Below are 11,735 nucleotides of genomic sequence, written 5' to 3'. Positions count from 1 at the left end.
TTTTAATTATTATTTTGGATATTAATATTTATATATACTTTCATTTTGTTTATTTTTATAGCTTTATGTCAGATTTGATATGCAAAAAATATTTTCTTTCTTTTTCACTAAACACCTTTTCACCTCTTCAAGCATAAGACAGCCTCTAAGTCAAGGGAGAAACCAGTATTATGTCTACACGTAACAGGCAACTAGCAAAATAAGCTATTTTAAGTTGATTCTTTAGGCACTTAGCTACAATTAGGCACATTTCAACATAATGTGCAGTGTGTCTCTAACATTTGGAGGAAATTTGACAGATGGAGGTCAAGAGAGAGGTACAGCAGAGGGTCTCTACAAGAGGCTCTGTTGTGGTTTGGATCCTGTGATGTTGGGGAACTTGGAATCCAATACCATCTGGAAAGACTCAGCATCACTGTAGCAGTGTGAGATCATCTTGATGGAGACCAGAAGAAATCCAAAGAAGAGCTTTAAAGAAGTCTGGAGGATTATTCCTGAAGACCACTTATAGAAATTACAAGACAGCAGTGAAAGAGAGTTCAAGCTGTGCTGATGAATAAAGGTGATCATGCCAAATATGGACTTTTCAAACTTGTTAGAATTGTACTCTTGTTGTTCCTATTTGTTTTGTATATATGCATATTTCAGTGAATCACTGCACGTATTTACTATTTTTCTATTTAAGCAAATGTGAGTAATGATATTTGGATGATCTACTATTTGTTTTAGCTTTGTAATACTTTGTAGCTGTGTAATGCAGTGAAGCTATGACCTTGCATCTTCGCACACTTTTAGCGATTTCAGACAATTACAACCCCAATGTCAACAAAGTTTGTAAATAAAACACAATGCAATTATTTTCAGATCTCATAAACCAACATTTTATTCAACATACAACACCAAAACATTAAAAATGTTTAAAGTGAAATATTTTACTATAAAACATTAGCTCATTTTGAATTTGACGGCAGCAACACATCTGAGAAAAGTTGGGACAACAAAGGCTGGAAAAGTAAGTGGTACTAAAAAGCATCAACTGGAGGATATTTCACAGCTGTGTTAATTAACAACAGGTCAGTAACAGACCAGGTATAAAAAGAGAGGATGGACAGAGGTTCACCGAGCTCCAAAAACTGTCTACAAATTGTGGAAACTTTTCAGAATAATGTTTACCAATGGGGGTCAAGATCTCTGCCTAAATAAATAAATAAATTTGGGTAAATTCCCAGATGATTAAACATGCAACTATTTTGCTGGTAATATCTGAAATCAGTAAAGAAAATCAACAGCCTATTTATGCAAGATAATTCATAATTTTATTGGGGGGTTATATTGGTTGGGTCTGATTATGCCCTGGTACCATCAATGCTGAAAGATCTATACAGGCTTTAAAACAACGCAACATAGCAACAGATCGCATCCAGGCGACGTCTTTTTCCCATTTCAGCAGTGCAATAAAAACAAATCTAAAAACCCAAACAAACAAAGAACTAAAAAACAACAAGAACCTTTTTTTTGCATACATGCAAAATATGTCATTAATAATACAATACTGCAACATAACTGTAGTAGTATTCTCTTACAGGATCCATGAGGATGTGATGATTGAAAAGGGGCCAGAGAAGTGAAAATAGTACAAAAATCCTGCAGTGATGGACGGTCAGTTGATCTCGTGGAGCATGAAGGATTCTGCTGATGCTTTGGCCCTCTCGCGGTCCGACTTCCACGTGAAGAATGCCACTATGGTCACCATGATCGGGAGGGCCACACAGAGCACGATGCGGCTGATGGGCAGCTTCACCTGACACATCGCCGTGACCGAAGGATTCAGGCTGTCATCATCATTATTTTGGAACAAAAAGGCAGACCTGAAGTCCAGAAACACGGCTCTGCTGTTCTCTGTGGTGTTCACCAGACACCTCCACCTCCTGTTGTTGTCGTCCTTCTGGAGTTTTGTCACCAGAGTGATGTTGCAGCGAGTGTGGCTGGTCAGGTTGTACCTGCACAGAGGTGAAACGGACAGAGAAACATCACACAGCTGTCGTTCATCACCAGGCAGTGTTCACCTGAACATTTCTGCTTTTAGTTTTGGTCTGAGACAATAATTTCATTTGACTTACATTTTCTTTTATAATGTAAAATATAAGTTTATAATTCTGGTTGTTTTTTTTATTCAGTCTTTATCTCATATACTCATTTTGTGTATTTTGCTGTGTGTATGTGTCTGTATTAGAACCTCATCGATCTAAATTCAGCTCAGATACTCTCGCAATTTAGATTTTTTTAATAACAGGAAATATTTTCCTCCTTAGATAAAGAATAAATAAATCTTTTACTTTTTCTCATATTTTATATTTAATGGTACTAGCTGTTTTTAAACGATTAAAATAAAAAAAAATGGTTATCTATTAAGATGATTGCAATAAAGAAAACATTTATTGCAATACAGCACAACATGTGTTATGGGTTATTTATGGTAATAGTCTTTATGATTAACAGAAATAAAATGACCTAAAAAACCAACCTGCTGTTGTTGGGCAGCTTTCTCCCATCCTCATCCACCCAGCTCAGGCCGAACACGCTCTTTGAGTATGACTTGCAGCTCCCTGCGTCATAATAAGTGAAGAAGGTGCAGGTCAAGGAGAGGATTCCTCCAGGCTGGAGGTCGGTGAAGGTGGAGAAAGACGAGATTGTGAGGAGGGAGAGGTAAACGTCAGTGACAGGCTGGTCGTTCCTCAGGCAGACGTAGGATCCAGCGTCCCGCACCCTGAGGTTGCGGAGGCTGATGGAGCAGTTGGATGTGAAGGTCATACGGCTGGATTTGTCTGAATCGGCCATCACCTTCCCATTGACGACCTCATGGACGAACCGCACGTCCGTGCCTTTGTTAAAGAAGGTCCAGGAGATGGCGGAGCAGTCTGAGGACACCATGCATGGAAGAAGAACGTCTCCTCCAACTGTGCTGTACACAAACACGTCCTTTTTGCACCTCGCACCTGTCAACAAGAGATTTTTTATTTAAACAAATCTGATAAAACCTTCATGAAAGACATGAAAGATCTAAAAGGAGCAATTTAGTATGCAGTAATAGTCAAACATCTGTGCTCTTTAATATTTTCTTACAGTACAGTCCAACTTTGTAGTCTGTAATTTTCATTTTAAGGAAAAAAAAAAGCAGTTTAAAGAAAGACTTTCCCTGCTTGTGCTGTTTGCACATTTTTAAGACTTAAAGACTAAAAGGTCAGAGAACTCCCTGCATGAGGCCAACATGACAAAAGGTCGAGGACCAAATTGCATACCAACGATTTTCCCCTGTGTCTATAATCACCTTTATACAGTCAGCCGCCCTGTTGAATGTATTTGAAATGAGAGATAAAAAAAAATTAAATGACAAAAAAACAAAGAAGGAAAACACAACCCCCCCAAAAAGCCAATAAATTGTTCGGCTACAGTTCAGAACTACAGATCTGCATCAAACATTAGGAACAGACATGGAAACCTAAAAGTCAGAGTTGTATATAGGATAACAAATAACAGTGAATAAAATGACGTTTTTAATCTTTTAAATGTAAATTTTAATTAAGTTACAGACTAAAAGTTCCCTCCACGTGTGAGTCTCTCGAAATGTTTGAAGTTTTTAATTTGAATTTTATTTTCATGAGAAAATTAAGACAATTTCTCACTTTCTCACAAGTTGGGAGACTTTTTCACCTCCTGTAGATTTTTTATGCAAATCTATTTTTGAGTAAACCTGCAAACAATCAAACACATCCAAAAAGTCACACAAAACCCTGTGTGGAGATAAAAGCTTTGCCTTCGTGAGGTCTGTGTTTCAGATTTCATTTTTAATCACAATCGGTTCTGAATATTAAAACGATTGGATAAATGGATCCTAAAAAAAAGATTAGATAAAAAAGTAAAAGTAATTCAAGTGAAGCAAAACTTCTTTCTGTGTGTCTTCATCAGACACGTGTTCATTTACATTTAAAAGAGCTTTTAAAGAATACAAATCTCAAAAAAAGGAGAAACCTCTGTAGCTAAGAATCAAACCAACAACAAACAATCTGTACCTGTCAGGAGAAGACTGGTGAGCAGCAGGACTCTCATCATGTTTGTGATTTCAACACTGGAGCGTGTTTTGTTCTCGTCGCTGCTGCCTCAGCTCTTTCTAGACTGCCGCCTTCATTTCCTGTGTTACCCCCAAACTAAACAGGACGCTCACATCAGCCTTCAGCCTCACTGATACGAGCCTCACAGGTATTCAGCACGACGTGTTAAATGTTTTTCATCACAAACACATTCAGTAAAATGTGTTTATGTGTGAAAGCTCATTTCTGTGCTTATAACGAGCAGCTTTTTCCATTTCTTTAAATCACATCAAAGCTCCTGCTGTCCCTGCCCATCAGACCTGTGCTGCTTCTGCATTTTACTCCAAACTGCAAACATACATATTTGGATACCATGTGAAAGGATTTTCACAGTACCTTGTATGTTTTTAAGAGAATAAAATCTAAAATACTGTTACATACACTGGATACAGCTGTAGTGACACAGGCCTAGACTGGACAGCAACTCCCTGGTAATCTCCAGTAACCAGGGAAAAATGATGAGTAGTTGCAGGAGGTTGGTGGCTGTCTCAGTTACAAACAGGGTGCCACACCCAAAACTTCCTAGTGATCGTTTCAGTTAGTGGCAGATTGCTGCGGCTATGCATTTGCAGTGAAGACGCAGATTTGTCCACGAACAACTTCAAAGTACAAGTTGTGCCTCACTGCCAAATCAACATGATTCAAGCGTCTCTGTTTCCAGTTTGTGCTGCAGTCACAGACTCGCTGCAGAGTGGCCTGTAGTCGGTGACTGTTTGCAGACAAGTCAGCGTCTTCCATACAAACTATGGGTGACTGTAGAAACCTGCAGTGCAAAGCTGTTCCAAAAAGGCTTTCGGTGCAGCAGCGTGCAGTAAAGCGTTTTACAAGGAGTTTTACTCAATGACAACAACCACCTGGTGCTTACTGGTGGGTCACTGACTGGTCTGCAGACCCGCATGAATTAAGCTTTAGCATTTGACGTCACAGCAGTCTCCAGCAACCAGTCACATCCAGTTAGGATACTCATTTTCCCCTGATGACCGGTGGTTGTTAGGTGGTCACTAATCAATTTTTAGGAGCCAGACTGGCGTCACTAAACTGGACCTCTCCACCATGTTTATGGTGCTGGTTCATTCTGGAGCATTTTAATAGAATTATCTGACACATCATTTGGTTTCCTGTGAGACACAAATCATCCCAGACGTTTGTGTTTGCTTGAATCTTTTTTATGGTTTTATTTATATCTTATTATGTCGTATTTTTATTATTTTGTTTAGTTTCAATGCACAGCACTTTGTGTCAGCTGTAGTTGTTTTAAAGTGCTTTATAATCAAAGGTGGACGGACGGTGGACTGTAGCTTAAATTCTCTGCAGGGTCTGTGTGGTCACAAAAAACAGGAACGCAAAAGAGCACAAGGATCCTTATACTGAAAACCCAGCTGGGTCTTTGCACTCAAAGCTTCCATCTCAACATTGAAAAACGAACATGTCAGAAGGCAAAATGCAAACACTGAAGCTTCAGATGCACAGGCCAGACCAGTGGGTGATACAGCAGCTGTGTTCATCTCTTTTACAGTGTGTGGTTTCAATCAGTGGTTTTCAAACTTCTTCTGATATTTTCCACTTTAGACATCCAAAGTTTTAGTGAAATAAACGCCAACACAATAACATAATTCTAAATAATCGATCTTTATATTGATATCTATTTTTAATTTAGATTTGCTCAGTTCATTCCTGCTACTGGTGCCTGCCTGAAGGTGCCTGACCTGTGGCTTTAAAGCAAGATTAGAGGACTTGTTAACTGCACTCTTATGCTTTGCTCAAATGATCCAGTCAAACAGTGCTGCTGGGCTGATCACAGGTGGCACAGTTTTGTGAAACAGCAAAGAATAAAAAGATGTCTGCTCACGCTCAGAGCTGAGTAACGGCGTTTGTGTTAAACACAAACAAAAACGTTGTTTTTTGAGTTTTTTGAATTGTCACTTAGCAGCATCACTTTTCTTATAATGAGATCCAGGGTGTGAAATCTTGTGCAATATTTCATCCTCAGGGGCTTTTGTGAGGAAGTGCAATTGTGTCATTGTGGTGAAAATACTGTATGCTACGTGTCCACCTCTCCTCTTTCTTTGAACAAGGGAAGAAATCGTGCTTTGACCTAATACCTCAGCAAACCTTTTTTCTCTTTGCGCGTCATCCTGCACTTGAGCTAAAATTCGAAGAAATTCTTCAAGAAGAGCTTGTCAGCTGCTAACATTCTGCCATCTGACTTTTCAGCGACCAAACATTCACTCATGAATTCACCAAATATTTGTGGACCAACTTAGGTATTTATAGCTGTTGGGACTTTATTAAATGCTCCCTGTCAAGCTCACTGTGTGCAGCAGTGCTACTTGTTAGTTTTGTTTTTTCTTTTGAACGTCCTTTAGATGAAAACTGAAGATTGTCTGTAATTTTATCATGTTAACAAATCTAGGTTAATGTTGTGGAAGACACACCAGCAGGACACTCATGGGCTGCTTGTGGAAACGACCCCAGATTTTTTCTTATCTGTGGCCTCCGAGCTGCACAATCGGCCCCTGTAACCGCTGTTTGTTGCCGTTTAGTCACACTCTGATCACAAAGGATGTGGTCTGACATGAGACAGCTGATGGATGCTATGCCCTGCTCTGTGGCAAACACTGCTCTGCTTTCTGTCAGGACGCTTGTTCTTTTTTTTTAAATGACCTTTTTAGTTCTCTTAAACTGGGTTGTGAAATGCTTGGTTGTCGTGTGTGTGACGCTCTTTTTTTCGTCACTGACTTAACTTCCCCGGCTACAGTGTATGAAGTTTTATACTAAAGGACCAACCTTTGGTTAGAAAGTCTAACACAGCAACACGCTAAGGACTGAATGACCAAGGATCACTGGACATGTTGCTTTTTATGAAAGAAACCATCACTCTGGATTTGTATGAAATCATGTGGCCAAGTGACCAAATCCAAGATCTGTCTTAATTAGGCCCCTTGATCAATTTAGGTAAATAAAACCAAACACTGATTTCTCAATTAAATTGGAGAAACAAGAAACCCTTTGGTACACTTGGTCAACAAAAAAGAAAAACTGATTTTGTTGCTTTTGATCCAGTTCTACTACGGGGCTGATTTTCTGCAGGGCACGGACAAACCTGACCCGTCATAGACACTTCACAGCTGTTTGCCTTTCTAAACGTCTTTGTGTTCACTCGAAGATCATTTGTGCTGTAAATGTAGGAGACGTACGTGGCTGCTGTCCTGTGGATTGTTTGCGATCACACTACTTTTCTCTCTGTGATATTTAGGTTAGGTATTTAGGTTTGATTGAAAAAAAAGAAAGAAATCTGACCAACAGAAACTGAGTTTTATTTAAATTCTTTGAATTTAAATGTCACATAACTGTTGAGTTATCATTTTCACATATTTCCAAATATTTAGGAAATATGTGAAAAACTAAATTCAGACATTTTGTTTGACTAAATGTTGTAATTGCTTTTTATTATTTGCATCAAATCGTATGCAAGAAGCTGTGTGGCTCGTGTTACAGTAACGACAGTAGGATGAGTTTCACGTGTGGACGATGCCATCTAATTAAACAAGTTACTACTGAGACCTGCGGGTGGACAAGAAGATTTAATAATAGAGTAGTTAGTGTTTGTTCAACACAGCACTGAATATGAACCAACATTTATATTTATAAGCATCTGAAATGAATTAAAAGATAGAAATCTTTGCTTGGCAGCAGGCGCTTAAACCCACAGACTGTACATAAAACATTAACATAGCCATAATGCAACATCACCCACTGATTATTCAGGTCCTGCTGTGAAGCCTTGAGCTGAACATTTATTGTTTAAATAAAAATATCAAGTTTGAAAAGGAAAAAACGGTGAGGCGTAGCTCTGACTGACAAACACAGACAGGCAGATGAAAATCACAAGGCTGCCCCAGCCTGAAGTCCTTCTGGACACTAACAGAGACAATGATTAAAACATATCATCATGTCCTAGTAAACAAGACTGAAAGCTAGAGAGTAAGACCCCAAACTCATCACTAAAGTGTCCCCTGAGGTTAGCTGGACTTCTGAAACCTGAGAAGTCGCCCCCTGCTGGCTACTAGGAAAGATGCACTTCACTCATCACAAGCAGAAGCTACAAGCCCTCTTTTTTTTTTTTCCATCTTTCAGGAAGTCAGTACCTTTGAAATTAATGATAGACCGATGCTTTACTGAGCCTTTGTTTTAGTGTGGCTCTATAACAAAAACATAACAAAGTGCAGTCTGTAATTTTTTTAAAGAAAGAGTATGCACGGTTTCAAGTTTTGTTCAGCCGTCTCATCACCACCAGGTGAATGTGAGTTGATAAAAGTAGTCATAGCTCCTGGACAGGAAGCTCTTCTCCACGGCGTGAGGCTGGATGCTCACCCTGTAGCCCTGGTTCTCGATGTCCATCTTTACACAGTCCAGCAGATCTTTGACCAACGGGGCGGCCTTCCACGGCCCGAACGTCACCACCGACTCCTTAGCCGCCTCCAAGCTGTTAATGGCATTATCATAGAAGCCCAAATCCTCCTCCGTCCTCAGCACGCAGATGATGATGTAGGAGTGGCGTGCGGCGATGGCCTCGGCCCTGGCGATACGAATCAGAACCTGGAGGAAAAATTCTAAATGATCATTCAAAAAGTGGAAATGTGAAGTTGCATGAATTCCAAAGTAGGAGTGTAAACTACAAACAGTCGTGGATTATTGGTGTGAGTGCAGCTCACCTCGATGTTTTCCTTGTAGTGTGGGACTCTGGAGAGGAACTGCTGCCTTCCCACCAGCTCTCCAAACAGCCGAGGAGTCTCCTCCAAGAGTTTGATCAGCGGTTTGATGTTGTAGTGGATCGCCTCCTTATGAACCTGCAGAAACACGAGTTGCAAACTTAAAATTCATTTTGGCAGCAGGGCACACCCCCTGTTTTTTAAACTGGTTTTATATTCATATCTTAAATACTTTAAAACGATTAAGAACTTCTTCGATGTAAACTTATGGCGGATGTTCATATTAAACATGGCCAAACAGTGTGAGGACAGTCCTAATAATCTTCCCTGTCTAACAGGTTTGCAGGCGCAACCAATCAGAAGAAAGCTTAATTAAAAGGAGGAGGAGTTAAAACAATTTGTGCCAGTGGCGCCAAAGCCCAGTAAATACAAAAAAGGATTATTTTGAATTGTGAATCATCCAAAGCCAGTCTAGTAGAATCAGAAAGTAAAAATATGGAGCTTTATACGAGCAGAGCTACATCGTGATAAGTCGGACCTCCTGGATGTTCTCCTTGGGCAGCTGTTCTGATCTCAGGAACTCCAGGATGGCTCCAAAGTGTGACCCATCGCGGTCAATGAAGTAGCATCCCTGTGTGTCAGTACGCAGTTTGGGCGGTCCGCTGAAGATCTCCGCCAGCTTGGAGTCGGAGTGCTTCCTGAGCGTGCTCAGAGTGGTGGTGTACAGGTGACCCCCGACATTTAACTGCACAACATGAAAGTTCTGAGGAAAAAGACGATATTTAGGTTTCTGCAGAGTGCACCAAATGACTGCAGGAACAGTTACAGTATTTAAACACTGGGCTTATGTGCAGCCTCATGCTCAAATACAGACGATTATAAATCAAAAGTTTAAGCAGCTTTTATCTTATTATTGTGAGTCAAAGTCATACATAACCAATAATAGATCAATTTAGTTTGCAAAATCTGCAACACAACTAATTAGTCTTAAAATTAATCATATTTATTAGAAGTGTTTGCATTTGAAGGAGGGTTCTAAGACATCTCCTGTGGATGATCCATATTCCTCTTGTAGTTTTCCCTCCCCTTGTCTCGATGGAGCGTGCTCATTTTACTTTACATACAGTTTGAATGTTGATCATTCCTGACAACAAGGATTTTCACTTGAGTTTAAAGAGTATTTTCTGCACATAGAGAAAGCTAAATAAATACCTGAATGCACAGACTGTGTGTAGCTCTGCAAGGCTGTCAGGCAGCATGAATCACCCACTTAATGATTTGCACAGGTAGATAAGACTGCATTCCTTCATGGTCTGTCAACACTGAAGCAGCCTGTCAGGGCGGCCTCACAGGACTAACATTAAAATTATGGATAACGCCTTTCACATGTTTATTTGTTTATTATATATTCATTTAAAAAATATAAAATTAATGAAAACAGTGTAGATTTGAAATATATTGTAGTTTTTACCTGATGCCACTAAATTCAGAGGAAGGATTCACATATAAAAATTTCAGATTTCAACAGATTTTACAAAGATTATACAAAAAAAAAACAAAAAAAAAAAAAAAAAACAATCACCATGTACAAAAACATTGTCTCTTAACATTTTGCTGTTGTTTGTTTTCTTTAAATTATTTTAATTGTGCCACATAATATGCTTAAAAGTCCCATGTTACTATGGTTCATGAGCGCGGACATTTAGCCTGCATGTAAGCTCTTTGAGTACAAATAAACACCTATTTTATTATCACATGATCATAAAAGACAGGAAAATGCAGAAAATAGATGCATGGACATGCAGACATGTTAGATCAGCCCTACAGGCTCACCGCTGTGAGCCGGGACATACCCACAGTGTAAACAGCTTCAGCTGTAAAATGCTGCTTACCCAGCGATGCGTCACTTTTTACTCTCTTACCTGTGATACTTACACTACATTTCTCTGATACTGTACTCTAATTTGAGAAAAACTGGAAGGAAACATGCGCACCACACTTTAAATATTATAAAGAAGCGTTAAAACCAAACCAATGCACAGAGACAACATTTCATGGTCTTAAGCATCTAAATTAAAAATATTCTCTGGAAATATTCTCATTCCTGACTGCAGTATTCACAAACATTGCCTCTATAATTGGATGATTAGTGGCTGTTTTATGACCGAGCTGTGGCTGTAACAGTGCACTGCTTTGTATCAGCGCCTCATTTGCCCGTAAAGGAACCGACCGTAGCTGCCAATGAATGACAGCGTTTTCCTTGTTCCTCAAGTAAAGTACTACATATACTGCTAAACTGAAAGTACAGCAATACTTCAGTAAGTCGGTGAAATCCCACCGCTCACTGCGTCGGCTCCACCTTTACATGCACAGAGAAGTTAAACGGTGTTCCCATTAATCCTAAAACGGCAGGAAAGGTTTTGGGAACATTTCAGACGAAACTTCCTCGAAGTTGGAAGTTTGATTCCTGTGAACCAGAGCGCCCTTTAACGCGTCTCTGGAAAACTGTTAGAGATTAAAATGCCGTGAAACAGCAGCACAGCAAACATCTGCCCTGTTTCACTTTGGAAAAAGTTATAATTTGTTGTCTGGCTACACCTGCATCCACCTGTTCAGCCCCCGAGCAGGTGGAGGATTTCCTTCAGCTCCACCAAACTTCCAAACGATCGCACCGAGGGCTGCAGTCTTACCGGAGCCGCGGACGAAGGCGGTTTTTCTGTTGATTTGTAGTCCGGCAGACTCATCGTGTCTTCAGCGGTGGTCCGGGTGGGAGCTGGGAGTTCACCTGTTACATTTTTCTACAGGTAGCAACCAGGGGGCGTGGCCTAACCCGGACCTTCTTTAGTGCCGAGAAGATGGATCACTCGGCTGCAAC

The 11,735-nt window shown here is 40.0% G+C and overlaps 2 protein-coding genes across 2 annotated transcripts; both read right to left on the bottom strand.

The window, feature by feature from the left end:
* Positions 1–857: 857 nt before the first annotated feature.
* Positions 858–4,190, bottom strand: LOC113036318 (uncharacterized). Its single transcript, XM_026192587.2, has 3 exons — positions 4,071–4,190; positions 2,525–2,996; positions 858–2,000 (listed from the first exon to the last, which is right to left on the bottom strand). Exons 1-3 carry the CDS (start codon positions 4,108–4,110, stop codon positions 1,661–1,663), a joined length of 852 nt encoding a protein of 283 aa, XP_026048372.1. The 5' UTR covers positions 4,111–4,190; the 3' UTR covers positions 858–1,660.
* A 3,523-nt stretch (positions 4,191–7,713) lies between these two features.
* On the bottom strand, positions 7,714–11,722 carry kctd14 (potassium channel tetramerization domain containing 14). The gene is made up of 4 exons (XM_026192416.2): positions 11,551–11,722; positions 9,399–9,623; positions 8,864–8,998; positions 7,714–8,747 (listed from the first exon to the last, which is right to left on the bottom strand). Exons 1-4 carry the CDS (start codon positions 11,602–11,604, stop codon positions 8,436–8,438), a joined length of 726 nt encoding a protein of 241 aa, XP_026048201.1. The 5' UTR covers positions 11,605–11,722; the 3' UTR covers positions 7,714–8,435.
* Between the last annotated feature and the right edge of the window lie 13 nt (positions 11,723–11,735).

Source organism: Astatotilapia calliptera, chromosome 14 (genome assembly GCF_964374335.1).
Source record: "Astatotilapia calliptera chromosome 14, fAstCal68.1, whole genome shotgun sequence".
In the NCBI taxonomy this organism is placed as follows: domain Eukaryota; kingdom Metazoa; phylum Chordata; class Actinopteri; order Cichliformes; family Cichlidae; genus Astatotilapia; species Astatotilapia calliptera.
The sequence above is the reverse complement of the archived record's forward strand: the minus strand, read 5'-3'. Positions and strand labels throughout refer to the sequence as shown.

What these genes read in the sequence shown, in the direction of transcription:
- LOC113036318 (XM_026192587.2), bottom strand. Translation starts at nt 4,110, where the DNA reads ATGATGAGAGTCCTGCTGCTCACCAGTCTTCTCCTGACAG. An exon ending in CACCAGTCTTCTCCTGACAG is followed by an intron (nt 2,997 to 4,070) that starts GTACAGATTGTT and finishes TCTTGTTGACAG; the next exon opens with GTGCGAGGTGCAAAAAGGAC. An exon ending in AAGCTGCCCAACAACAGCAG is followed by an intron (nt 2,001 to 2,524) that starts GTTGGTTTTTTA and finishes ACCTCTGTGCAG; the next exon opens with GTACAACCTGACCAGCCACA.
- kctd14 (XM_026192416.2), bottom strand. Translation starts at nt 11,604, where the DNA reads ATGAGTCTGCCGGACTACAAATCAACAGAAAAACCGCCTTCGTCCGCG. An exon ending in CCAAGGAGAACATCCAGGAG is followed by an intron (nt 8,999 to 9,398) that starts GTCCGACTTATC and finishes GTGTTTCTGCAG; the next exon opens with GTTCATAAGGAGGCGATCCA. An exon ending in ACTACAAGGAAAACATCGAG is followed by an intron (nt 8,748 to 8,863) that starts GTGAGCTGCACT and finishes TTTTTCCTCCAG; the next exon opens with GTTCTGATTCGTATCGCCAG.